Source organism: Chlorocebus sabaeus, chromosome 5 (genome assembly GCF_047675955.1).
Source record: "Chlorocebus sabaeus isolate Y175 chromosome 5, mChlSab1.0.hap1, whole genome shotgun sequence".
Classification (NCBI taxonomy): Eukaryota; Metazoa; Chordata; class Mammalia; order Primates; family Cercopithecidae; genus Chlorocebus; species Chlorocebus sabaeus.
In genome coordinates this window covers 63,295,911-63,320,447 of record NC_132908.1, presented here as the reverse complement: position 1 = coordinate 63,320,447, position 24,537 = coordinate 63,295,911, and the positions used below count along the sequence as shown (strand labels likewise).

Below are 24,537 nucleotides of genomic sequence, written 5' to 3'. Positions count from 1 at the left end.
TCCGATGATGGTGATGGTGGTATGTGTGTGCATATGTGTATGTATGTGTATTTGTGTGTGTATGTGCATGCTTGTATGCATGTTTATATGTTTGTGCATGTGTGTGTGTTTCACAAGTGCTCTATCAGCTCTAGAAATGGAAGAATCTCAAAGGTTTTCTTTCCCTTTTTTTGAGACAGGATCTCACTCTGTCACCCAGGCTGGAGTGTAGTGGTATGTTCAGAGCTCACTGAAGCCTTGACCTTCCAGGCTGAAGTGATCCTCCTATCTCAGCCTCCCAAGTAGCTGGGACTGCAGATGCATGCCACCGTGCCTGGCTAATTAGTTTTTTTTTTTTTTTTGGTAGAGATAGGGTCTCCCTATGTTGCCCAGGCTGAAGATTTTTCTTTATTTAGGTATAAAAAAATACAGTACTTGTCATGCACCAGTGTGGCCAATATATAGTCATAATCTGTAGAGCAATTACTACAATTATAGAAAATAGAAGGTTACAGGAATTGTTTTTCCAACTAAAAAACCTGAAGTAATATTGTTAACCTAAATAGCAACCTGCTTATTATGCAAAAACCCTTATTCTATATATCTGTGAGAGCTAGAAACTTGTAAGTATCATTAGTAAAAAAATCATTATAAGAAACTAGTTATTGGTTAAAACAAAAAAGTCAGTGTTATCTACAATCCCTTGCAGTGTGAGGGGCTTTGCCCAGAGTGGGAACCTCAGTCCATGATGAAGGATGAGCTGGATGTCTCCTTCCCTGCTCGTCTCTGTTGACTGATGCCACTTCTCCAAGGTGTGTTTGCAGTGAAACGTTCCAGTGGAAGATGCTCGGTTGATCACAGAGGTTGGGCAGGGCAAGGCCTTGCCTTCTGTAAGGTATGCCTGAGGTTCGATTCCCTGAGATGTGACAACAGCGAAGTGTAAAGGCACATGGCTGGGCTCTGTCATGCAGTCATGAGTGGGTTTGGACATTGGCCAGTCTTGCTAAAGGCCACATCTTGGGTTCCTCTAAACCAAGGGATAAGGAGTAGACAGAGAAAAGAAAGAGAGCATGGATTGGCGACTAGGTGAGGCAGAGAAGGGGAGAGCTGTCTGCTCCGGGAATATCTGCCCCTTCTCAGGCAAAACTGGAGGGGTGCTGAGGAGTCTCAAAGCAAGGTCTCAGCTCTTCCAGGCCTTCTCCAGAGGGGATGGGTGTGGAGGTAGTCCTCACCCTGTGATCTGTCACTGTTGATCTCCACCGCCCCTCCAGGATGAATTCACAGTTGCTTCGAAGTTCAACAAGCCATTTCCCTGAATGTGGTTCAGTGCTCAGTACAGCACAGTTACTGGCATGGCAGGCCAGTGAGGTCACTTCAGGACCCAAGGTCAGGAGCTGCCATGGGGCCCCTTCCTCCCTCTTGGCAGGCCTGGAGAGGGGCTGGGGAGTGGTGGGGCACTTGGAGTGGAGTATGAAGGAGTTGGAGCAGGGCCAGGGCTCCTGAGAGAGGGCATGATGGACGGTCACAGTCTCCCTTGGGAATGGGCTGCAGAGAACCCTGCCCCACAAGTCAAGCCGTCCAGGCCTTTGCCTCCAGGCAGATAGGGACCAGGACCTCACCAGCCTCACAAGGGCATTCAGGGACCCTAGAAAAAGACCCTCCAGCAGTTGAACACAGGCTGTTTTGCTTTGCAGCCTTGGGGAGCCAGGGGAAGTCTTTGAGTTAGACCGCGGTCTGTGGGTGACAGGGTTATGTGGATGTCTGAGCCCAGACAGAACACTAGCCTGGATTTGCCAGCATTTGAGAGTAGTCATCACTGACATATGTTCCCGGATATTTCAGGAACCTGGAGTTTGCTATCCCAAGGCTGATGAGGTCTCTGGGACCCACGAGGAAGGGGTGCTGGGCTGGGGAGTCAGTGCCATTTTTGGAGGCTGTGGTGCCTAGCGTCTGACTGGCCTGGGCTGCAGGGGGTTTGGGCCCCCAGGCCCAGAGTGGCCTCGGCCACCTAATACAGCAGCTCCTCCCGGGGGTCCGAGCCATACAGCTCAGCCAGCATCTTAAACCTGGGTCCCCAGTCGTTAAGGAAGTCGTAATCTACGTCAGAGTCGGACGAGTCGGTGCCCAGGGAGCTGAGGGACTCGGCTATGGACTCCGAGCCCTCGTAGCCGTAGATGTGCAGCGTGTCGTAGGGGGGGCCATCGCCGTCGTGGTCCGCCTCGTCCTTCTTCACCTCGATCATGGCTGCCATCTCCCTGGGCCCCCCGTGTGCCCCTGGCGCGTGCCGCGGCGGCTTCTGCACCTGCGCGTAGAGGGACGGCCGGGCGTCCAGCGCCGGCCGCGGGGGCTTGGCCCCACCGCGGCGCACCGAGTTGAGCACCGACACGTCGTAGCTGGTGGTGTCCATCTCGCCGCCGCCCTCCTCGTCGTAGGTGACCAGCTGCTCGTGGATCTCCGGCACGCTCTTGCCGTGCGCGCGGGCCTGCTTCCGGAGCCGCCGCCGCAGGAAGATGAGCAGGGTGATCACTGCGGCCAGGGAGCCGAGAGGCAGAGTCAGACAAGGCTGGGGGCCGGGGCGGCCCCCCATGTCCCCATCCCCGCCCTGCCCTCTCGCCCCCATCCCCACCGCCCATCGTGCCCCCATCCCCGCTGCCCCCTCACGCCCCCATCCCGGCCGCCCCCCAACATCGCATCCTCACCACCCCCCGCAACTCCCTCGCGTCCCCCTCTGCATTCCCATCCCTTTGGCCCCCCCTTCCCCTGCAACCCCATCCCTTTGGCCCCTCACTTCCCCTGAAACCCCATCCCCACCGTTCCCCCACATACCCATCCCCGCCATCCCCCCCACACCCCGTCCCCGCCGCACCCCTGCACCCCCATCCCCACCTCCCCCGACACTCCCATCCCTGCCTTTCCCCCACACCCATGGGCAGGTGCGGATGTCCGGCCTGTGGGAATCTCTGAGGGGCGTGGCTATGAGAGGGTCTTGGATCCCTGAGGAGGGGTGGGCCGTAAAGTGCAGAGAGTTTCTAAAATGAGGCTCAGGCCTTCTAGCTTTGAGTTACTGAACAAACTACCACATACATAAGTAAAGCTGGGATGCCCTGGGAGGCAGCCCTGCCCCACAGCCTCAGTTTCCCTGTCTGTAAAACGGAAATGATGACTTCCCTGCTCTGTTTATATTTGGGAAGATGGTTGCGAGGTTAAATACAATTCTATTTGTGGTGGGGATGCCATCATCATCATTAATTATTAATAAAGGAGAAATCTCTGCTGGAGAAGCCCCAGAAGGGGGGCATATCGAGGGCGCTCTCAGGGGAGTTACAGGCAGGAGAGGCCTGGAGTCCATATTGCAGGTGCCCTGTGGCTGAATCCAGGCCTTGCCTTGAGTTCCAGGGCGATCTCCAATCACCTGAGGGCTTCCTCTGGAGGATCAGCCCTTGCCGCATCTCATGGCGAGTGAAATGCAGGATACAGTACATCACTCCTCTCCCCCTGTGGGAAGATGCTGGGGGGTGGCCCCACGCTGCGCCCTGGCACCCTTGTGGGAGGAGGCTCCAGTTCCTCATCACGGGAACATTCCACCTTTGCTGGCCGCCTCCCTTCCCAGCTTCACTCCCCCTCTGCCTTAGGAGGTATCCAGGGAAATAAACCACTTCCCAAATAAACCACTTCCACCTCAGTCCTCATCCCAGGGTTGCTCCCTGGGGAATCCAAACTAAGGCCTACAATGCTCCTAAAATTTCCAAGGCCCAAACAAGAAAAAAGTATCAAGTATCAAGGCCGGAGGAATTCTATAAAAAGAAAGAAAGCACGTGGAGACAATCTAAATTAGAAGTTTTTAAACTTTCCATTTTAGAACTGGATCCTTTTTCCTTTTTCAAAAATAGGTTTTATGTAAATACATGCCCAGAACAATGCCTGGCACACAGTAAACGCTGAAAACATCTAAGTGGAAGGAGTGACTGTTATGTATAAGTTATTTTAAAGTGATACTGGCCTGATGAGTGGGGGAGGAGTCCTGAGCCTGGCCCCTCCTCCTCTGTGGCTCATCCCCCACCGTGAGTACCCAGGTGGATGGAGCTCACATCCTATATCCTGCACATGAACTGGCCAAGGGCTGCATCGCAGATTGGAGGCAGGGTTGGGCCTGAACCCCTGGCCTCTACTTCTGCTGTGAAGCTTCCCCTCCCTGCAACACCTTCCATCCCCTTCCACCCACTGCCCAGCACTGACCTGTGATGGTGAGGATGCAGAGTAAGATGGCTACCACTGCCTGGATGCTCACGCCCACTTGGGCGGCCATATCCTCGCAGAAGGTGAACTCGCCCTGCTCGTTGCACTTGCACACGGCCACGGTCAGTGTGCTGGTGCCCGTGCGACTTGGCATGCCATTGTCTGAGATGACCACGGGTAGGAAGTGGACCTTGGTATGCTCCCGGTCAAACTGCCCGTACTTGACTGTGATGTTGGCCGTGTTATCTGGAAACACCAAGGCCTCAGAGTCAGGCTTTGCCATCTGCACAGATGGGGAAACCTGGCTCCTCCAGGAAGCCTTCCCTGACTGGACCAGCCCGCGTGCTACCTGGGCTGCTTTTCTGCCCTTTGCACCCAGCACCTCTTGTTTCAGCCATCTGAGTGCAGGCCTGTTCCTCCATAGAAGGGATATTTTGGGGCAGCTGCTTTGACCCAATCTCCGAGAATGCCTTGGTGAAAGAAGGTAAAATCCTTTGCTTTCTGTAATTGTGAGCAACAGATGCCTGTCCCCTTCCTCTTCTCTAACCCCACTCCAGTATCAGGAGGTTTTCTCTTTCAGCTCTATTAATTAATGCACTGTTTCAAGCTTTGACAAGCAATGGGGAAAAATAAAGTTTTAAAAAGTCTTTTCGCATTAGGTTAACTTCTAAGGCAGCTTCAGCTATCTCTGAAAATCCATTGTTACATTGTTGAAAACAATGGGCATGTCCCTCGGGGCACAGAGAAAATGGTTACATATAGAATTGTGGGTTTCCTAGGCAGTTTGGAACTGGGAAATGCTTTTGTCCAAATATTGGCCCCGCCCACCTTCCCAGATCCAATCAGTGATTTCCTGTACCCAAGAATCCCCCAGGGAGCTTTTAAAACACGCTGATTTTCAGACCCCTATGATCACACACACTTCTTATTCAGTGGCTCTGGGCAGAGGCCAGATAATCTGCCTTTTGCAGGGTCTCAGGAGGTTGTAATGTCAATGATCAGAGAAGGATCCAGGGACTCTCTGCTCCAGGATTTACATAGCTACACAGGCTCCACACACTGGATTGAAAAGCCCAGGAATCCATCTTTTAGATTTTGAATGAAAGCCAACTATATTTCATTATTCATAATTACATTTCAGCATTAAGTCTATTATATTTCTAATAAACTATATGTCATTGATGCTTATGGGAGAAACTAGAGATTTTGACATGCAGGTTGTTCATGATATAAGTGAATTTGACACCAGCAGGCTTGCCTCCTATTTGTATATGGGTGTCTTTGGGGTGGCACTGAATCTTTCTACTGTATTGCAGATCCCCACTCTGAGATGGGACTGAGGTGGACACTGGGGAGGGGGTGACATTTTTGCCACATTATTTACTTCTAATGACAACTAGGTGTTGAATGGTCTGTCATTGACTTGTCAACACATCAGGGCCACCTTCTCCATCCCACAGGAGTCTCCTTAAGGGCTGGTCTGTGGCTGATCCCTCAAGTCTGCCTCCAATTCTCAGGGACCCCACTCCCCAATCTTCCTCAAAGGTAGCAATGGGCTGCTGCAATACAGCCATCCTCATCCACCATAGTTTTGCCCATTAGGGACAGGCAAGAATTCCATCCCATGCTGGGTGAAGGATCACTCTGCTTGAACCCAAGGGGAATTTTCTCTATTTTTCTGAGGAAATTTCAGAGGCCATGGAAGCTTGCCTACTTGTGGCTGGAATGAAGTCAACTCAGCATCATCATTCAAGTCGGCACCTGCTCCTCAGAAGCTCCGATTGGCTGCTAATGACATCACACGGCCACCCTGCTAATCGTGAGCAGTCATTGTAGCTGAATTAAAACAAAGCTCACTGTATCCTTGGGATTTAGGACTTCATATTTCCAGTTTTGACTCTTTGGGAGTAACCTCAAAGTTCCATGTTTAATTTGCAGTTTTGCTGACGCAGAGAGCCTCCAGTGTGGGAGGGGACTCCTTGGCTAGTTCTTCAACGGAGCTGACTGCCTGCATCCCCACATCTGTTTTGTACTCCTTGCTGGCTCCTTGCAGGTGATGTGGACTTGGGAGTTTGGATGGAGTGTCTCTGATCATTGCACAGACCAATTGTACAATGTACGTGGCAGGAATTGTACAAAATATCTAATGATTTGAAAATCCCAGTGGGAGCCTGCCCTCAATTTGCTGGCCTGGTCTTTGACCTTGGTGCCTCAAGACTCAACCTCACCCCGACCCTGTTAGTGCCAACTGACTGCATTTGTTCTTTTTTTGGAGACAGGGTCTCACTCCATTGCCCAGGCTGTAGTGCAGTGATATGATCATAGCTCACTGCAGCCTCAAACTCCTGAGCTCAAGTGGTCTTCTTGCCTCAGCCTTCTGAGTAGCTGGCACTACACGCATGTCTGAACTGATTACTTTGATGCCTACCGTGATTATCCGTGAGGGTAAAGTTGTTCTCAGTATTCAGGGTGAATTTGAACTTTACATTTCGTGGTGTTATGTCCTTGTCTATTGCGGAGATCTGCAGGACCAGCTGGAGTGTGGAAGACAGGAGATAGTCAGTGATGGTGGTGGGGTGGTCTGAGGTTTAGCGATGGAGCCCTTGGGTTTAGACCTGACCATGGCTGTTTCCCACCTGCAACACTCACCTATTTAGTTCTTCATAAAGCCACTCTTTCTACTCCCCTGCCCTGCCAATCTACTCCCCATACATTCTCTCTGAGCCTCAGTTTCTCTACCTGTAAAATGGGCATAATGTTATTTTCCTCAAGGCTATTATACAGGGGAACTCTTGCTGACTCTGTTGAGCAGTTCTGCCCCTCAGCCTGCCCCAGGGTGGTGCTGCCTTCCCCTCCCACCTGAACCAGACTCACCTGGCCATGGGCAGCATTCTCACACACTTTGGGCTGGTAGGGCTGGGCAAACTCCGGGGCATTGTCATTCTCATCCAAAACTTCAATGTGGACTTGCACAATGGATTCTTTTCCTGTGGGAGTTCCTGCAGGGGAGAAGACTGTCACCATTATGGGCTCAGCTGATGCTGGCCCTGGGGGTGGAGATGTGTGGAAGGAGGGCCGCCCTATGGAGGCCACTTTTTGTAGGAGGAGGCTGTGGAACAGAGGCCCGGGATGGTGTTCCGGATGAAAGGAGTTTGGTGGGGGGGGAGGTGTTAAATCTTCATCCATAAGGTTTACTGAGGTATTACTTTGATTATGAGAATCAAAAAGGTAAACCACCTAAGAGCATTAAAAATATTGTAATTAAATTTCTAAAATTAAAAATTTAATTATTTGATTAAATACCTAAAACATAATAAATTAATCATAAAAGAATTGAAAAGGTAAACAACCTAAGTGAGATTGGTCAGTAAATTAGGCCACTGGAAAAGAATGGAATGTATGGCCACTGACAATGCCTATGTAAATTACATCTTAAAAATATAATTAGAAAAATTAAGGCCAGGTGCTGTGACTCATCCCTGTAATTTCACACTTTGAGAGGCCCAGAAGGGAGGATTGCTTGAGGCCCAGAGTTGGAGACAAGCCTGGGAAACATGGCTGAGACCCCATCTCTACAAAAAACTAAGACATTTCCTGGGTGAGGTGGTGCATGCCTGTAGTCCCAGCTACTGAGGAGGCTGAGTGGGAAGGATCATTTGAACTCAGGAATTAGAGACTGCAGTGAGCTGTGATCGTGCCACTGCACTTCATCCTGGGTAACAGAGTGAGACCGTGTCTCTCCCTTAAAAAAAAAAATGAGCACCATGAGAAAGTGGTTCTGGAATAAGGTTAAGTAAAAATGCGGAATATATTATCTTACACAAACATTACGATCTCATGTAAGTATAAAAATATGTATAGAAAAAACCATAAAAATACAAGAATGTGCTAACAGTAACTGTCTCTGCATGGTGGCATTGGTGGGAGGAGTATTTTCTTCTCTTTTTCTGTATTTTCCATATTTTAAACTATTGAAGTATAAAGATTCTATTAATGGGATTATGTGGAGGAGAAAGAAGCAAAGACTGATCTGGCCAAACATACAGGAGTCCATTACAGTTTGGGGCAGCAGCTGTGTTGGCAGAAGAGAGTCTGGGTGGGCCTGGCAGGCTCCAGGGATCCTTGGCCTAGTGGGCTCCTGGGTAAAGTGGAGTATTAATAATTCTCCTGGAGGGTGATTGTGATTTTCTCATATAGATAAAGGATGCAAAACTCCAACTCTTGCCCCTCCCTCTGGCAAAAATTACACAATTTCTGGAGAACCTCACAATCTCAAAGTTGGAAGCTGCTTCACATTTTGAATTCTACCTATTAACTGGTGCATAAACACCCTCTGAAGGAACATTTCCCACACAGCCATGATACTAAGAATCATGGGACCCTTGTTAAATGCACATCTCTGGCTCACTGGACCAGAACCTGCAGGGTGGAGTAGAGCTTTATGCTTAATAGGTGCCTTGGGTGATTCTCGTCACAGAGACATCTGCACAGCCTGTTTCATGACAGTGCTTTTTGAACTGTGACATGCATGAGATTCTGATTCAGTGTGGGGGTGAGGCTTGAGATGCACTTCCAACAAGGTCTCAGGAGATGTTGATACTGCTGGTTCAAGGACCACACTTAGGCATGGAAGCTCTATAGCATCCCAACCAGCGGGTGCTTCAGCAGGCACTTCTAATACCCCTCGAGACCCCAAATGATTGATTATGCCAGTTGGAAGAATGAAGGAAAAGGAAAAGAACCCAGGTGCCCTGGCAGATGCGGCCACTCACCAGTGGAATCCAGTTCTTTGGCCTCCACAGTCAGGTTATACCAGGGGTAGACTTCTCTGTCCAGTTCTTTCTCATTGTAAATGTCCCCCTTTTTTGTGACTCGGAAGAACTGGCCCTTGTCACTGGTCCTGCGGATGGAGTATCTGCCCAGGGGAGAGAGTTTCATGGCTTTCCAGTGTTCTTTGCTGAGTCTACACTCCTCAGCATGATGGACAAGGCCCTTCTGCATCTGTCCCCTGCATCCCACTCCATGCCCCTCTGTCACTGCTCATTACACTCTGCCACTCAGACAAGAGTGGACCTACACAGAAGGATTCAGGATAGCAAGATAATATCTTTGATCTTAGTTACATTGCCATCACTGGACTGAAGGTGGTACCTGAGACCATCAGATGCACTTTCAGAGCTGAACAGGTGACATCACACCATAGCTGGGACTTGTTTTAGTGATTAATGAAAAGATCACTGGGCAAGAGCCAGGAAGGAATACAAAAAGAGCTGGAAGAAATATGAAGTAATTACAAAGAAATTAACTTTGTGAAATAAAAAATTTAAAAAGTTATTTCAGAAATCAGGAAAAATCTATTGAAAGATAAATATATATGTTTTGTGTATATAGGAATAATAGTTGCTACCAATGAGGAAAATCCCAGAACAAACAGAGCAGAAGAAATAACAAAAAAGAAAAGAAAAGAAAAGAAAACTTTCCTGATCTGAAGAAAGTTTTGAGCCTACAGATTATAAGGTGTCATTGACATCAGGCATCATTGAAAAAAAAAAAACACCCAATATTTAGGCATATCCTGATGACACGTACGAATTTCAAGGCTGTCTGAAGAAATTGAAAAGAGTCCAGACAGAAAGCAATAATTTCCTTACGAAGAAAGAAAAATCAGATTTGCCTCAGATGCCCCCACAAAATTAAATACTAGAATACATTGACAGTATTTTTGAAGGGAAGTGTTTATAATCTGAGGATTATATGAATGCATCTAGGTGTTATTAGAAGGCAAAGTTGGGCGTGGTGGCTCACACCTATAATTTGAGTGCTTTGGGAGGGGCTGAAGCTGGAGGTTTGCTTGAGGCCAGGAGTTCAAGACCAGCCCATGTGATAGAGTGAGACCCTGTCTCACCAAAAAAAAAAAAAAAAACACACAAAAAAACAAAAACAAAAAAAACAACAAAAAAAATTAGCCTGGTGTGGTGGTGTGTGCCTGTAGTCCCAGATACTCAGAGGCCGAGGTGGGAGGGTTGCTTGAGCCTAGATGTTCAAGGCTGTAGTGAGCTATGGTTGTGCCACTGCACTCTAGCCTGGGTAACAGAGGAAGAACCTGTCCCCACCATCCAAAAAAAGGCAAAGAACTAAGATATTTGTCTCCTGAATTTTTTTTTGAAAACTTACTGTATCTAACTAAACATCTCAATATAAGGTAAACCTGGTATGGGAAGAATTAAAACAAACTATTGATTTGTTTATCATACATAGAAAAGCAATGGGTGTGTGTATATGTATAATAGTTTTAACTGGAAAATATAGGTCCAAGGAAACATTTTAAATTTTGCAGATGGAAGTAAATCTCACTGGTAGAAATAAAAAATGGAGGCACCTCATCCAAATATCTAGGAGAAAAAAAAAAATAAAGAAACATAGACTGTATAGCAAAGCTGGGGAAAAAGAAAAAAGCCATTAAGTTTGATAAATGAGAAATGTAAAACAAGATAAAAGCAGTAAGATCAAACATATCAATTATGATGAAAAATGTAAATAGGTTAAACACAAAGCATTTCAGTTTAGATTAAAAAGCAAAGCCAAATGCATTCTTGTTTTCAAGAGACAACTTAATGCCAAATGACCTGGAAAAGTTAAAAGTAAAAGTTGGAATATTTGCATTAGGCAAATATGAATAACATGAAAACAGGACTAACAAATGTAACATCAGGAAACAGAATTAAAGGCAAAATATTTAAGCAGAACAAATTGGCCAATTACATTTGGATAAAAGTTACAAGCCAAAATGAAGGTAAAATAGTTGCAAGCCTTTGTTAACTGAGTGGAAAAATTAAAATACATAAAGTCAAAACTTAGATATTCTAGGAGGAAGTGGACACAAATACAATTGTATCACATCACAGAACAAGCTAAAGCAAAACCAAAAAAATACCCTATGACTTATAAATGAAAATAAAGAAATCAAGTCAATCTCTTAAATAAACTCTTGGATCAAAGGAGAAACAAAAATTATAATTACAGGCTATTTAGAGTAGAATGGCCATGAAAAGAGTAGTCCTAAAACTTAGGAGATGAGGCCAAAATGTAAGAACATATTTTGTCTTTAGTAAGAAGACTTAATACCCTTGAAAGATTAGCGATACCAAAATTAATATATAAACACTAATGTTGATAATATACAACATTAGAATTCTAATGTTTTTAAAAAACCTGGATACAAAATTTTAAATTTCACAAAAGAAAAAATGAGAGTTGACAAAAAATTATGTCAAATAAAAAAGCAACAAGGGAACAACTTTTATGTATATCTAAGGTCTAGTGTAAAGCTATATGGTTTGGATCTATGTCCCCCCCACCGAATCTCATGTCGAAATGTAATTCCCAGTGTTGGAGGTGAGCCCTGGTAGGAAGTGGATAGATGGGGCAGAGTTCTCATGAATGGGTTAGCACCATCCCCTAGGTTCTGTTCTCATGATAGTGAGTTATCATGAGATCAGGTTGTTGAAAAGTGTGTAACAACTCCCTTCCCACTCCTGTTCTGGCCATGTAAGACATGCCTACTTTCCCAGGATTGTAAGTTTCCTGAGGCCTCCCAAGAAGCAGAAGCCACTATACTTCCTGTATAGCCTGTGGAAATGTGAACCAATTAAACCTCTTTTCTTTATAAATTACCCAGTCTTAACTATTTCTTTATAGGAGAATGGACTTATACAAGCTAGTAGAATAAAATAGAATGGCTTTGCTATAGAACAATAGATAGGACAGAGAATTAGAAGTAGATTCAGGTATATACAGAGAACTTAGTATATAACAAAGGTGGGAAAATGATGACTTATTATTATAATATTTAGTAAATGGTGCTGGCAAAATCTGCTATGCATCTGCAATAAAATTAAATTTAATTGAATTTATACTTACTATTGCATATTATATGGCTCTAAAAAGTATCTGTTGGAACAATATCATTTTTTTTCTAAATATTGTAAAAGAGAAATTTAGTTAAGATAGAAGAGCAAATATCGATGAAATGAGCATGACATGATCCAAAAAAAATTTAAAACAATCAAACACCAAAAGCAAACAGACAACAACAAACCCACCACAAATGCATCCATATATTTGTGTGGTCATGAAAAGAAAGGAGCAATAGGACCAGGTCAGGCCACGAACATGAGTTATCTGAGAGTGGGGGTTATCAATGTTTTCTTGGTAGATCTTTGTGTTGTTTCACCATATGAAATGAACACTTCTTACTTTTGTGCTTTGGGGGAGATAGATTCAAGAATACAGTTTTAATGTCTCTGGTGTGTCATCTGATTGGTTGCTCTCTTGACTGTCAGATCTTACCACATAGGACTGGTGAGAGCTGTGGTGCAGAGAACAAGCCTTCAAGGCGGGACAGAGGACAAGTAGCTCTGGATGCCCAGGACCATGCTAGGTGGGGGAGCCTGCGCAGGTCAAGATGCCAGGCTGCCAGGTGCAAGAGCTTGGACTTCTTATCTTGCCTCTGTCACTTTCCCCATAAGTGCCAGGAGGAGCCAGTTCCCCTCTGTGAGTCCTGGCCGCAGACCAGCAGGCATAGGCACATCCAGGCCGGATTGTCCTCATCATCCTCATCGACAATGCTTACCCAATGCCCTTACCCAATGCTATGCCTAGCCGCGTCGGGGTCCATGGCCAGCACTGTGCCAATCAGAGGCTTCTTCTGGTTTTCTTTCAGCTGGAAGTGGTAGAAAGGCTGCTGGAAGATGGGGGGCTCGTCCACATCTGTGATGTTTATGATGACCTGGGCTCTGTTTCCGGCGGGAGGGCTCAGGTATCGGAGGTCGATGGTGGGATCTGTGGCCTCGACAATGAAACTATATTGTTGGATGTATTCGTAATCCAGAGGCTGCATAAGAAAAAAGGATGGTGAGTGCCTGCTCTGGGCCAAGCATGTGGGTGGCACATGATCTGCACAGCAACTGTGCAAGGTAGTACCAGGATGACACCCATTTTATAGAAGAGGGGCCCACGGCCTTGACAAGTGATATTTCTGAGGTCATCAAGACAGCAGCTGGGCCTAATGTCTGTCTTCAGCTGCTCCCCATTTCATCTCAGCAGCCTCATGGCCACACCCACAACCCTGGCTCTTTGCCTGGCTCTGTTTCCAGCGTTTGGGACATGCAATGGATCAACTATGGTCCTGCTCTTAAGGGCATCACTAGTGGTTCTACCCACAGGTCCTTAAGGACAGGCTTTTTCTTTGTTTTTGAGACAGAGTCTCACTCTTGGTGCCAGATCGGAGCGCAATGGCGCGATTTCGGCTCACTGCAACTTCTGCCTCCCAGGTTCAAGCGATTCTCTTACCTCAGCCTTCTAAGTAGCTGGGATTACAGGCACCTGCCACCACGCCCAGCTAATTTTGGTATTTTAAATAGAGACAGGATTTCACCATATTGGCCAGGCTGGTCTCAAACTCCTGACCTCAGGTGATCCACCTGCCTCGGCCTCCCAAAGTGCTGGGATTACAGGCGTGAGCCACCAGGCCCGGTCAGACATGCTTTTTCTTTATACCTTTGCTCAAGATGCTTCTCCTGCCCTTGCCTGCCTAGAAAACTCCTACTCATCCCTCAGGAAGCCAAACAGAAGGTAATCAGATGCTCTCTCAGAAACCCCTCCCAGCAGAGGAATTTCTAGCTGGGACCTGAGTCTCAAGGCTTTGATTTTACAAGCCCATGGGATCTTGGTGAAACTGCTTGTGTCTCATGGTGGGACACCGTACAGTGGTGGCACCCAGCAAGGAGTGGGATTTCCCTCTGGCCTATGAGGGGATTGTGGCAGGGGGCAGCTCTGAACCCCTCCCCATTCAGAGCTGCTGTGTATCACTTAACACCTGGCTATACTTTTTTTGTTCATGCATATGTCTTCCCCATTTGCTGAGAGATTTGCTGACACTGGAGGCTGTGTCTGCCTCTCCTTGGTGTTTCCAGGCCCCAGCATGGGGCTGGGTCAGAGAAGGACTCAGGCCCAGGACTTGCAGTCCTCTGCATGGCCATTCCAGAGGCATTTTTTATGCCCCCCACAGGTCCTCTCCCTCCTCTTCCAGATTCAGTTGATCTGGCTTCTCTGTCAGCAGCATCCATTGTCAGTGGCCATCCATTTCACCACAATTACTCACTGTTTTCTTCATGCTGATGGATTTCTACTGGCTAGGACACAGGGCAGGCCAGAAAGTGCCAGAGAGGTAAAACCTCCAGGAGCAGTCCTGTCAACGCTACAGGAAGTGGGTGTATAAATACCCCAGCTCCCTCACCCTCAGCTGCTGCAACTCTGAGATATTTTCCACACTGACCCCCCAAAAGGGTCATTGCTCCTGGGGCTTCCTGGGGTCACCTCCCAGATAAATGATTTATACCCAATCTTTGCCTTAAGATCTGCTTCCCGAGTAACTTGCCCTAAGACACTGGATCACAGTCTCCATGAACACATGACCAGCTGGGAGCTTTGATGGTCCTTTGATGGTCTCTGGCCCAAGAGCAACCCCCAGGCAGGACCTGTGGGTGCCAAGAGCCCCAAGCCCCATGTTTGATGTTGTTACCATTGGCCTACAAACCTTCATGGGCTTGATGATGCCCTCGTTGTGGGTGGGGTTTGTCTCAATGGTGAAAGCGTCCTGGTAGTCGCCCCGCAAGATGCTATACTTGGTCATCCGGTTCTGGGGCTCATCTGGGTCTTCAACAAACAGAGAGCCCACAGAGGTGCCCACACGGGTGTCCTCAGGCACGACAAATGTGTACTTGGCTGATGCAAACAGAGTACCCCAAAGGGGCTTGGGTTAATGAGATAGACAAGGCGATTGTCTCTTTCAGCTATTCTAACATATTTTGAGACAAGAAATGGGCATAATAAAATAATCATAACTAATAATATCCCTGGGATTCTCAAGGTAAAGAGGGTCTTCCCTATCTGTGTGTCCATCCATCTATCCCTCCATCCAATAAATAGCTATTAAGCACCTATTGTATGCCAAGCACTTTGCTAGGGGAACTATCAATGGACAAGAGAAACAAGTCCTGCCTTCAGGGAGCTTATGCCATGTACAAGGAAGCCACTTCAGGACAACTGGCCTGTCTCTAGGGCGGCTGAATGACTGAACGACAGCATCAGCACTGGGAGTTGCAAGCGAGAGCCATCTACCCCAGGGTATGGGAAAAGCTCTCATCAGACATTCTTTGTGGGGAGGATCAGTCTGTAGGTGGGATCAGGGCCCAGCCCTGGCTCTGGATATAGAACTTTGCTGTCCCCATGTTCACTGGCTTGTGGGAATTTCTAGCTGGGACCTGAGTCTCAGGGCTTTGATTTTACAAGCCCATGGGATCTTGGTGAAACTGCTTGTGTCTCATGGTGGGACACCGTACAGTGGTGGCACCCAGCAAGGAGTGGGATTTCCCTCTGGCCTATGAGGGGATTGTGGCAGGGGGCAGCAGGATGACCTTGGGAATGTGGTACTGGGATGGAAACAGGGCCCCTCCCTTCACCCAAAGTACTCCTTTGGGCTTCAGGCCTACCCTGGGATAGAGGGAGAGGTAAAGGGATTTGTAACTCTTCTCCCAGAGCCCCAAGTCACTGAGTCTGGGGTATCCCAGCCCCCCTTCCCAGGGCCCTAGAGGAGGGGCTCACTCTGGGTGAAGAAGGGGAAGTTGTCATTGATGTCTTGCAGAGTGACCAGCACGGTGGCCGTGCCCGAGTCCCCCCGGAGGCCCTGGGCATCTCGCGCTTCCACCACGATCTCGTACCTGGCCTGCTTCTCTCGGTCCAAGCTTTTGGTTATTGTGACAATACGTCCTGCAAAAAGAGTCCCAGCAGGAGCCATGTTACCAGCTTCTAGAAAATATTGACGCCTGGAGCCTGCCCAGAGAGAACCCGACTTAAGAGCTTCCCAGGTGATTCCACTGTGTAACTGGGGCTGAGAACTGTGAGTCTACAACCCACTACCTCCATGGTGTATACTGTGAGGCCGAAGCTGGCCCAATAGTTGGGTTCAGTATTGGTTCCCGCCGCCTGAAATATTGTGTTGACAAAGACCATGAGGCCATATCTAGGCTCAAAGGGAAAGAGTTCTGTGATAGATTAGTGATGTCTGCCTTGTTGCACTGTAGCATAGTAGTGGCATCTGTGCTACATATTTGCCATCTCTCTGAAAGACAGTTCCACTGGACTTCTTTCTTGCTTGCAAGAGTCAGTCCTTACATTTTTTGTTAAGTCACCACATGAGCAATTACTATGGGCCTTGTTGCCTTTATACACGATCTAACTCAAACTTTACAGCTACCATACAATATAAATATAAGCATTCCCACTTCTTAGATGAGGGAACTAGGGCTTGCAGAAGTTAGTTGATTTGTCCAAGGTCTCTAGAGGGGGTGAGTAGCAGAGCTGGTTTTGGAATCCAGATCTGTCTGAACCTGTACCCAGAGCAGCTAGCCAGCATCCTCTGCTACCCCTTGGTCACTTCTTGGGTAACGAGATCCTGATTTTGTTCCCTGGACTTGAGTCCATGTCTTGGGCACCTGCCTGCTTCCTTCTCCCTTGACCAGCCGCCTTGTCTTTATGTGTGATACTGACTACTTCCATGGCACAGTGTGGTTCAGTGGAGTGACACCTGTCAGCCTGGACTTCCCTTAGCACATGCACCTGGAGTATCCACCTCCCCTCGTCCCTCCAAGTCAGTGACTGTCCAGGAGTGTTAGTCACACAGACCAGAATTATCGATGGCAAAATACTCTTTCCCCTTCAGGATTTGGTACATGACAGAGGCGTGGTCTCCCACAGTGGGGTCGTCTGCATCCACTGCTGTCACAGAGATGACCGAGGTCCCTGCAGAGAGAGAATCCTGGGGTTACTGACTTGTGACTACAAGGCCTCTTACCCCATTCCTGGAAGACAGCAGATGGGGCTCAGGCTGTGCTCTGTCCCTACCTCCCCCAGGTCCTGGGAAGAAAAGGCTGTTTTATTTTCTGAGGAGCCTGCATGGGGGCAAAGTGCTGGTGGCAGTGGAAGCCCAGCCAGGTCAACCTTGAAGGGGTCAAAGAGATCAGGTGGCTTGTATGCTCCCTGGGGAAAAGAGGGAGGGGGTAGAGGGTTGGAGTCAGGGAGAGAAACCGAGGACAGCAATGAGCTGCTTCTCCGTCTCCTGGAAAGGTGCCCCCAAAGGGGTGGTGTCACTTCTCGCATCCCCTTGAACTCCAGGATCACACACTCAACCGAAAGGTCTGGTCCTAGGGCCCTGGCTGGGGACTCTGGACTAAGGGGGTGAGGAGGGAAGCTCTTTTCTGGAACCCCCTGGAGTCTGGGGTCTTCTGAAGAGGTAGAGTAATAACCTCCTGAGCCCAGAGCCCAGGCTGGTGACACACCTTGGGGCTAGTGCTCTGTTCCCCACACCACTCCTGCATGGCCCCTAGAGATTAATCGTTTTGCCTTGGTGGCAGGCCATGACAATCTTCACATGTAAAGGCTACACTCTTTGTGTGCTAGTCCTGAGAGTCAGAGGCAGTGGGTGGAGTTTGTTCCAAAGAGTAGTGAGATACGTTTGTGCCTCTGATGGCCAGGGGTGAGTTCATGATCAAAATCAGGGCACAGTCTATGACTAGGGGCAGGATTCAGTCCATGATCAGAATCAGGGCTCAGTCTATGACTAGGGTCAGGGCTCAGTCCATGATCAGGATCAGGGCTTAGTCTATGACTAGTGTCAGGGTTCAGTCCATGATCAGGATCAGGGCCAAGTATATGACTGTAGTCAGGGCTCAGTCCATGATTAGGATCAGGGCTAGGTCTAGGATTAGGGTCAGGACTCAGTCCATGATCAGGATCAGGGCTCAGTCTATGACTAGAGTCAGGGCTCAGTCCATGATCAGGATCAGGGCTTAGTCTATGACTAGGGTCAGGACTCAGTCCATGATCAGGATCAGGGCTTAGTCTATGACTAGTGTCAGGGTTCAGTCCGTGATCAGGATCAGGGCCAAGTTTATGACTGTAGTCAGGGCTCAGTCCATGATTAGGATCAGGGCTAGGGTCAGAGCTCAGCCTGTGGCCAGATCAGAGCTTGTTAGGAACTAGAGTTTCTTTCAAATCATATAAAGTGGCAACACAGGCCTTACAATCACTGCCCTGAACTCACTGGATTCCTACCCCAGGCAGTGAAGTGGCTGATGTGAGAGGCGCCCCCAGGTTGGGGATGAGGGAGGGAGGAGGGAGAAGAAGGAGGACAGAGTGGGCATACAACGTACCCACAGCCGATGACTCAGGCACGGACGCATTGAACAACCGATGCGTGAACACAGGCCAGTTGTCATTCACGTCATGAACTTTGATGGTGAAGCTTGAAGGAGTCTCCAGGTTTTCGCCAGTGTCCTTGTCCACAATGACAGCAGTGAGGTGGTACTCTGAGATGTTCTCCCGGTCCAGCCTCTCAATGGCAAACACGTCTCCTGTCTCTGCATCGACCCGGAAGACCTTGTCCACAAATTCTCCTTTGAGCAGGTACTTGGCGTTCTTGCGACTCACACTTGACTTGATCTAGAAAAGAAGAGGTGACGTGAACTGGGAATGGGTGGCGGCGGCTGCATGTGAGAGTGTGTGAATGAGAATGTGTACACAAGTGTGCATGTGCGTGTGTGTGCATGTGTGTTTGTGGTGTGTGGTGCTGGCCAGGGTCTCTAAATGTGACACTGAGGTTTTTATCAAGAACCTCTGGCAGCCATAAAAAAGAATAAAATCATGTCATTTGCAGCAACATGGGTAGAGCTGCAGGCCATAATCCTAAATGAACCTAAGTGAACTAACCCAGAAGCAACAAATCCAACACCACATATTCTCATTTATAAGTAGGAGCTAAACAATTGGTACATATGACCATAAAAATTGAAATAATCGATACTGGGGATTCCAATAGAGGGGAGATTGGGATAAGGGCGAGGGTTGACAAATAACCTATTGACCATAATGCTCATTATTTGGGTAATGGGTACGCTAGAAGCCCAATCCCCACCAGTATGCAATATACATGTAACAAACATGGACATGTACCCCCGAAAATAAAATTTTTAAAAAGCCAAAAAGAACCTCTGACTAGTCACCAATGAATTGTTCTCATGGTGTGAGTTGCCTGGCAGAGTCCCAATATGCCTAGAATGGTGCCTGAACAGAGTAGGTGCTTAGAAAACATTTTTTTTTTTGAGTGGAAAAATATACTTGGTGCCATTGGAAGGTAAAGGATATTTTTGCCCTGTAGAAATCACTTAACCTCTCTGAGTTTTAGTTACCTCACTTGTAAAACGGAAATAATATCGCTTCTGATGTTGCTTTGCTCAGGGGAGTAGAACAGCACCTTTGAAGATGAGTTCTGGGAAACACTGAACTCTTTTGCTGTTCCACACAAAGATGGGGTCCTAGCCAGTGGTGTGCTGGCACTGGATTGTATCAGCTTGGCTTTTGAGAACCAGCTTAAATTTTCAGGAATATTTGTGAGCTGATTGTTAAATACAGCCATTATTACAAATTAAATTATGTAAACTTACAATTAAATAAATCATATGAAAAACAACAAATTCCCAGAATTCATCGCTTCCTAATTATTTTGCTACCTTTGACTACGTTTTGAGGTTATCTGTGTTTGTGGTATCTGTATGATGGAAATACTAAATAATGATGCGCTCATGAGTATCTTCTCCCATCTTGTCTTGGCCTTTGATAACATCACATCAATAGCTTGAAATGAGACATGTTGAGAGTATTTACACTGTGGAAATTGGCAAGTACTACAAATCAAACCCTTTCCCCTGGACAGCCAGTTGTCAAACATTTATCAGCACACCTCTGGGCCCAGTACAGGAAATGGTATATAAAATATTCTCTTCTTGGAGATTTACAATGTACAGCTCTGCAGAAGAGAACTCCAGTGAACTTTGTGTAACTCAGGATTTTCCATACTTCTCAGGCCACAGAACCATTTTTCTGTGTAACATGTACTGTTCATGTCCCAAGGAATAAGATTTGGAAAATAATATATGTAAAGCATCTTACACGAAACAGGGCTCAATAAGTGCTAGTTAATAATTATTAATAATAGAGCCACAGATTAGAGGATCTTAGAAGGCTAGAATTGCTAAACATTCCATTTAAAGAATCATAGAAACAGAAAATATTAGGAACAGTATAGTTCCCGTAGAATAGTATTTTATGCATATACAATGATACTCTCATAGAAGATTAGTATGTCCCCAAAATAGAATTATATTCAATTAAAAAATATACCTTGGTGCCTGGGAGGTGCCAGGCTCCCACTAGGAGAACAGAGGGCACAGATCCTATTTGGCTCTCAGGACCTAGGTGAGGAAGTGCAACATTGCTTTTTTTTTTTTTTTTTTTTTTTTTTTGAGATGGAGTTTAGCTCTGTTGCCCAGGCTGGACTGCAGTGGCATGATCTTGGCTCACTGCAACCTCCACCTCCTGGGTTCAAGTGATTATTTTGCCTCAGCCTCCTCAGTAGCTGGAATTACAGGCGCGTGCCACCACGCCTGGCTAATTTTTCTATTTTTAGTAGAGACGGAATTTCACCATGTTGGCCATGCTGGTCTCAAACTCCTGACCTCAAGCGATCTGCCTGCCTCAGCCTCCCAAAGTGCTGTGATTACAGGTGTGAGCCACCACGCCCAACCTCTTTTTATTTTTTTGAGATAGGGTCTCACTCTGTAGTCCAGGTTGGAGTACAGTGGTATAGTGTCGGCTCACTACAACCTCCCCTTCCTGAGCTCAATTGATCCTTCTGCCTCAGCCTCTGGAGTAGGTGGGACTACAGGTGTGCACCACCAAGCTTGGCTAATTTTTGTATTTTTTTGTAGAGATGGGGTCTCACTATGTTGTCCAGGCTGTTCTCAAACTCCTGGGCTCAAGCAATTCTCCTGCCTTGGTCTCTCAGAATGCTGGGATTATAGGCATAAGCTACTGAGTCTGCCTCACATGATTTAAGGTCAAATAGAGCAAGGGATTTTACGTGAAGGCATCTGGTGAGGACTTTTAGAAAGGCTGGGCTCGGGTGGGTGTGGTGGCTCACGCCTGTAATCCCAGCACTTTGGGAGTCCGAGGTGGGTGGATCACTTGAGGTCAGGAGTTTGAGACCAGCCTGGCCAACATGGTGAAACCCCATCTCCATTAAAAATACAGAAAAAAAAAAAAAAAAAAGGCTGGCTGTGGTGGCACACGCCTGTAGTCCCACCTACCTGCGAGGCTGAGCAAGGAGGATCATTTGAGCCCCAGAGGCAGAGGTTGCAGTGAGCCAAGATCACGCCACTGCACTCCAGCCTGGGTGACCGAGTAAGACTCTGACTCTCAAAAAAAAAAAAAAAAAAAAAAAAAGGGCTTGACTCCTCCAGAGAACTCAAAGAGGCTGGGGTTTCAAGAAAGAAGAGGGAGATTCCAGAAGGGTATGGCCACATCCCATGAGGTCTGGAAAGTGTCCCCAGGGTTTAGCAGCAGTGCAGTCATTGGAGCCCTCAGTGAGGGCAGTGACAGGGGTTGATAGGGTGAGAAGTTAGATGATGCAGCCTAGGGAAAAGTCTAGAAGGGGAGGAAGTGGAGACAGGGAGTGAGGATCGCCCCCTTGGTTGGGCAGGGTGGGAGAGAGGTGGGCAGCGACAAGCATCTTGGAGCAGGGCTGTGGCATGCAGGGGGCAGGTGGGTTCATGAGGAGGTACTAAGGCCCAGTGGCTGGGATGCATGATGAACAGCTGGACTAGAGGCAAGAAGCTGTGCCTCAGTTCTGTAACCGGTGACCTGTGAGGACAGTGGAGACTCAAAGAGAAGGGGACAGTCTGGGGCCCTGTGTGAGTTGCTCAAGGTGAGGATAAGATGGCAGTCTCCCAACTGGGCTCTGGGTGAATGTGTTAGGACCCACCAGGGCAGGGAGGATGGAGGGAGGAAATCAGCTTGGATCTGTGTGATTGGAGTTCTGCATACAATTTCATATGAGTGTCCAGTTTCTGTTTTCCTTCCCTTCAATTGTTCTTCCCTAGACTTTATTTTTTAGAACAGTTCCAGATTTACGGAAAAATTGAGAAACTAGGGCAGAGAGTTCCCAGATGCCTGCTCCTCTTTTTCCCGGAGTATGAACGTCTTACATGAGTGTGGTGCATTTGTTATAATTAGTGGACCGATACGGATGCATTATTATTTACCAGAGGGCATAGTTTATGCAGAGTTCCTTAGTTTTTTTTTTTTTTTTTTTTTTTTTTTTTTTTTTTTTTTTTTTAACCCAATATCTTTTGTCTATTCCAGGATTCCACACTGGATACCACATTCCACTGAGTTGTCATGTTTCTTTAAGCACCTCATGGCTGTGATAGTTTCTTAGACTTTCATTGGTTTCTGATGACCTTGACAGTTTTGAGGAGTACGAGTCAGGTATTTTGCAGGATGCCCTTCTGTTGGAATTTGTCTGCTGTTTTTCTCATGATTAGATGAGGGTCATGGGTTTCTGGGAGCCTCCACTCCTCCCACCCCCGTTTTCTAAGATCACTGTATTTAAACATAACATCTCAATGCCAAAAACCCATATTTGTGGGTTCAGAAGGCAGCTCAGGACTTGCTCCCATTGTTCAGTCACGTCTGTAAACAAAGGCTCCAGGCTCTGACCTTGATAAACAGGGACTTCCTTCCCTCGGATGACATCCTCAGGAGCTGGAGGTGATCCTTGGAGCCCTGTCCTTGCCTTTTCCAGACACCCTTGTTTTTTCCCAGTGTGACGACCCCTTGTGGTTCCTCGGAGACCCAGCCCCATGCCACGGCTAAGTGAACGCTGTTGGCAAATGACAGCAGGCGTGGCGTTCTTCCTGCTGCTAGAGACCCTTGGGCAAGCCCTTGAAAGGTTGCCCCCACTTTCTATGGACTTTCCCTGACTCACTCCACAGACTTTCCTTGAGGTCAGACATTCTTTTTAGAGGCTGATTCAAGGCACAATGATCCCACCAGGAAGGATGCGGGTGGATTGGCGACATTTTCCTCTATGACACAGAGCTCGCATTTGTGTTGAGAGTCAGGAATGCCGGTTTTCCTATGGCTGCGTTCTCCTTGGGGCTCTGTGCTGGTCTCCTTGTGTGACCCTGGGCAAGTGTCTCCCCCTATGAGTGGCCATGCTGGAGGACTTCAAGATCCCAGTTATTGTTGGGAGCCATGGGCACAGCCAGCTGGCTGTGGGTGGGGCTCCGAGTGGAGATTCCCCAGCTGGCCCCATTCCCATCCAATTTTGTCAAATGCTGCACAGATCTCTCCTAATTTCCCAAATGGGAAAATTTCATGGCAGCCATGGTTGGCCCTGCCCTAAACCCTGAACCCTGAGGTCACACCGGCCTTCTCAGCCTGAGCATGGGATGGCCCTATACCCGGTCCACAGACCAAGCTCTGCTGGGGCATTTCTGGTGCCATGGCCAGACTGGGCCTTCCCATCAAAAGTTCCTCTCCAGTCTGTTTATCTATAGCCAGAGGGTACCCCCACACCATTTGTGGGATTCTTTGTCTGAAGTATGCTGCCCCTCTAGACCAGGATGGGTAAACTGTTTCTGTAAAGGGCAGGGAGCAAATATTTGCAGACTTATGGGTCATTTGTTCTTTGTCACCACCACTCAACTTTGCCATTGTAGCATGAAAGCAGCTGTGGGCAAACTGTAAATGAATAAATGTGGCTGTGTTCCGATAAAACTGTATTTGCAAGTCCAGGCAGTGGGCTGGATTGGGCCCGCAGTGGGTAGTTTGCTGATCCCTGCTCTAGACTGCCATCTCCATGAGGGTGGGGACCATGTCTGCCTTAGCCCACTGTTGTTACCTTTCTGGCACCCAGTCCAGTGCTTGGAATGATCCTTCCTTTCTTCAGTACATTGACATGTTCTTTTTTGCACCTATCATTTAGATTCCAAGAAGCTGACAAAGTGAGATTTTAATGAACCCAAAAGAAACTTTCCTCCTCATTGAAAACTCTGAAAGCACACAGTCCATCTACCTGTCATTGTGTGTGAAATTCCACTACTAGGACCATTCCTTTCAATTAGACTGGATGGCTTTGACATCAATGACAATTTGACATGGTGAGGCAATTCAGCAGTCACTCAGATATGCTCTGAGCTCTAGGAGGATGGGCTTGGGATAGACACGTTTTAAAGGAGGACAAAGTGAGGGTCAGAGTCTGAGGTCCTGCCCTGGAGGGCAGGCTTGGGTCAGGTACCTCATTACGGGTGATGTGGAATATGGGGAGCTTTGTGGGGTCACAGGGAACCAGGGATAGCCCGAGAG

At 47.5% G+C, this 24,537-nt stretch overlaps 2 protein-coding genes across 2 annotated transcripts in view; both read right to left on the bottom strand.

Annotated features, from left to right (window-relative positions):
* Positions 1-364: 364 nt before the first annotated feature.
* LOC140711686 (uncharacterized) lies at positions 365-1,802 on the bottom strand. Its single transcript, XM_073015429.1, has one exon. The coding sequence runs from the start codon at positions 1,800-1,802 to the stop codon at positions 1,116-1,118; it is 687 nt and encodes a 228-aa protein (XP_072871530.1). The 3' UTR covers positions 365-1,115.
* The window catches only part of CDH5 (cadherin 5), a 38,717-nt gene continuing 14,544 nt past the window's right edge, over positions 365-24,537 (bottom strand). Inside the window, exons 3-12 of the mRNA XM_007993560.3 lie at positions 18,486-18,774; positions 16,960-17,076; positions 15,880-16,044; positions 14,813-15,000; positions 12,861-13,108; positions 8,988-9,130; positions 7,090-7,214; positions 6,644-6,749; positions 4,216-4,461; positions 365-2,505 (exon numbers count right to left, since the gene is read on the bottom strand). Coding sequence (XP_007991751.2) covers positions 1,988-2,505; positions 4,216-4,461; positions 6,644-6,749; positions 7,090-7,214; positions 8,988-9,130; positions 12,861-13,108; positions 14,813-15,000; positions 15,880-16,044; positions 16,960-17,076; positions 18,486-18,774 — 2,145 coding nt within the window. The 3' untranslated portion in view covers positions 365-1,987. The remainder of the gene's footprint in view (positions 2,506-4,215; positions 4,462-6,643; positions 6,750-7,089; positions 7,215-8,987; positions 9,131-12,860; positions 13,109-14,812; positions 15,001-15,879; positions 16,045-16,959; positions 17,077-18,485; positions 18,775-24,537) is intronic.

Excerpts from the sequence above, each read along its gene's own strand:
- LOC140711686 (XM_073015429.1), bottom strand. The coding sequence starts at position 1,802 with ATGTCAGTGATGACTACTCTCAAATGCTGGCAAATCCAGGCTAGTGTT.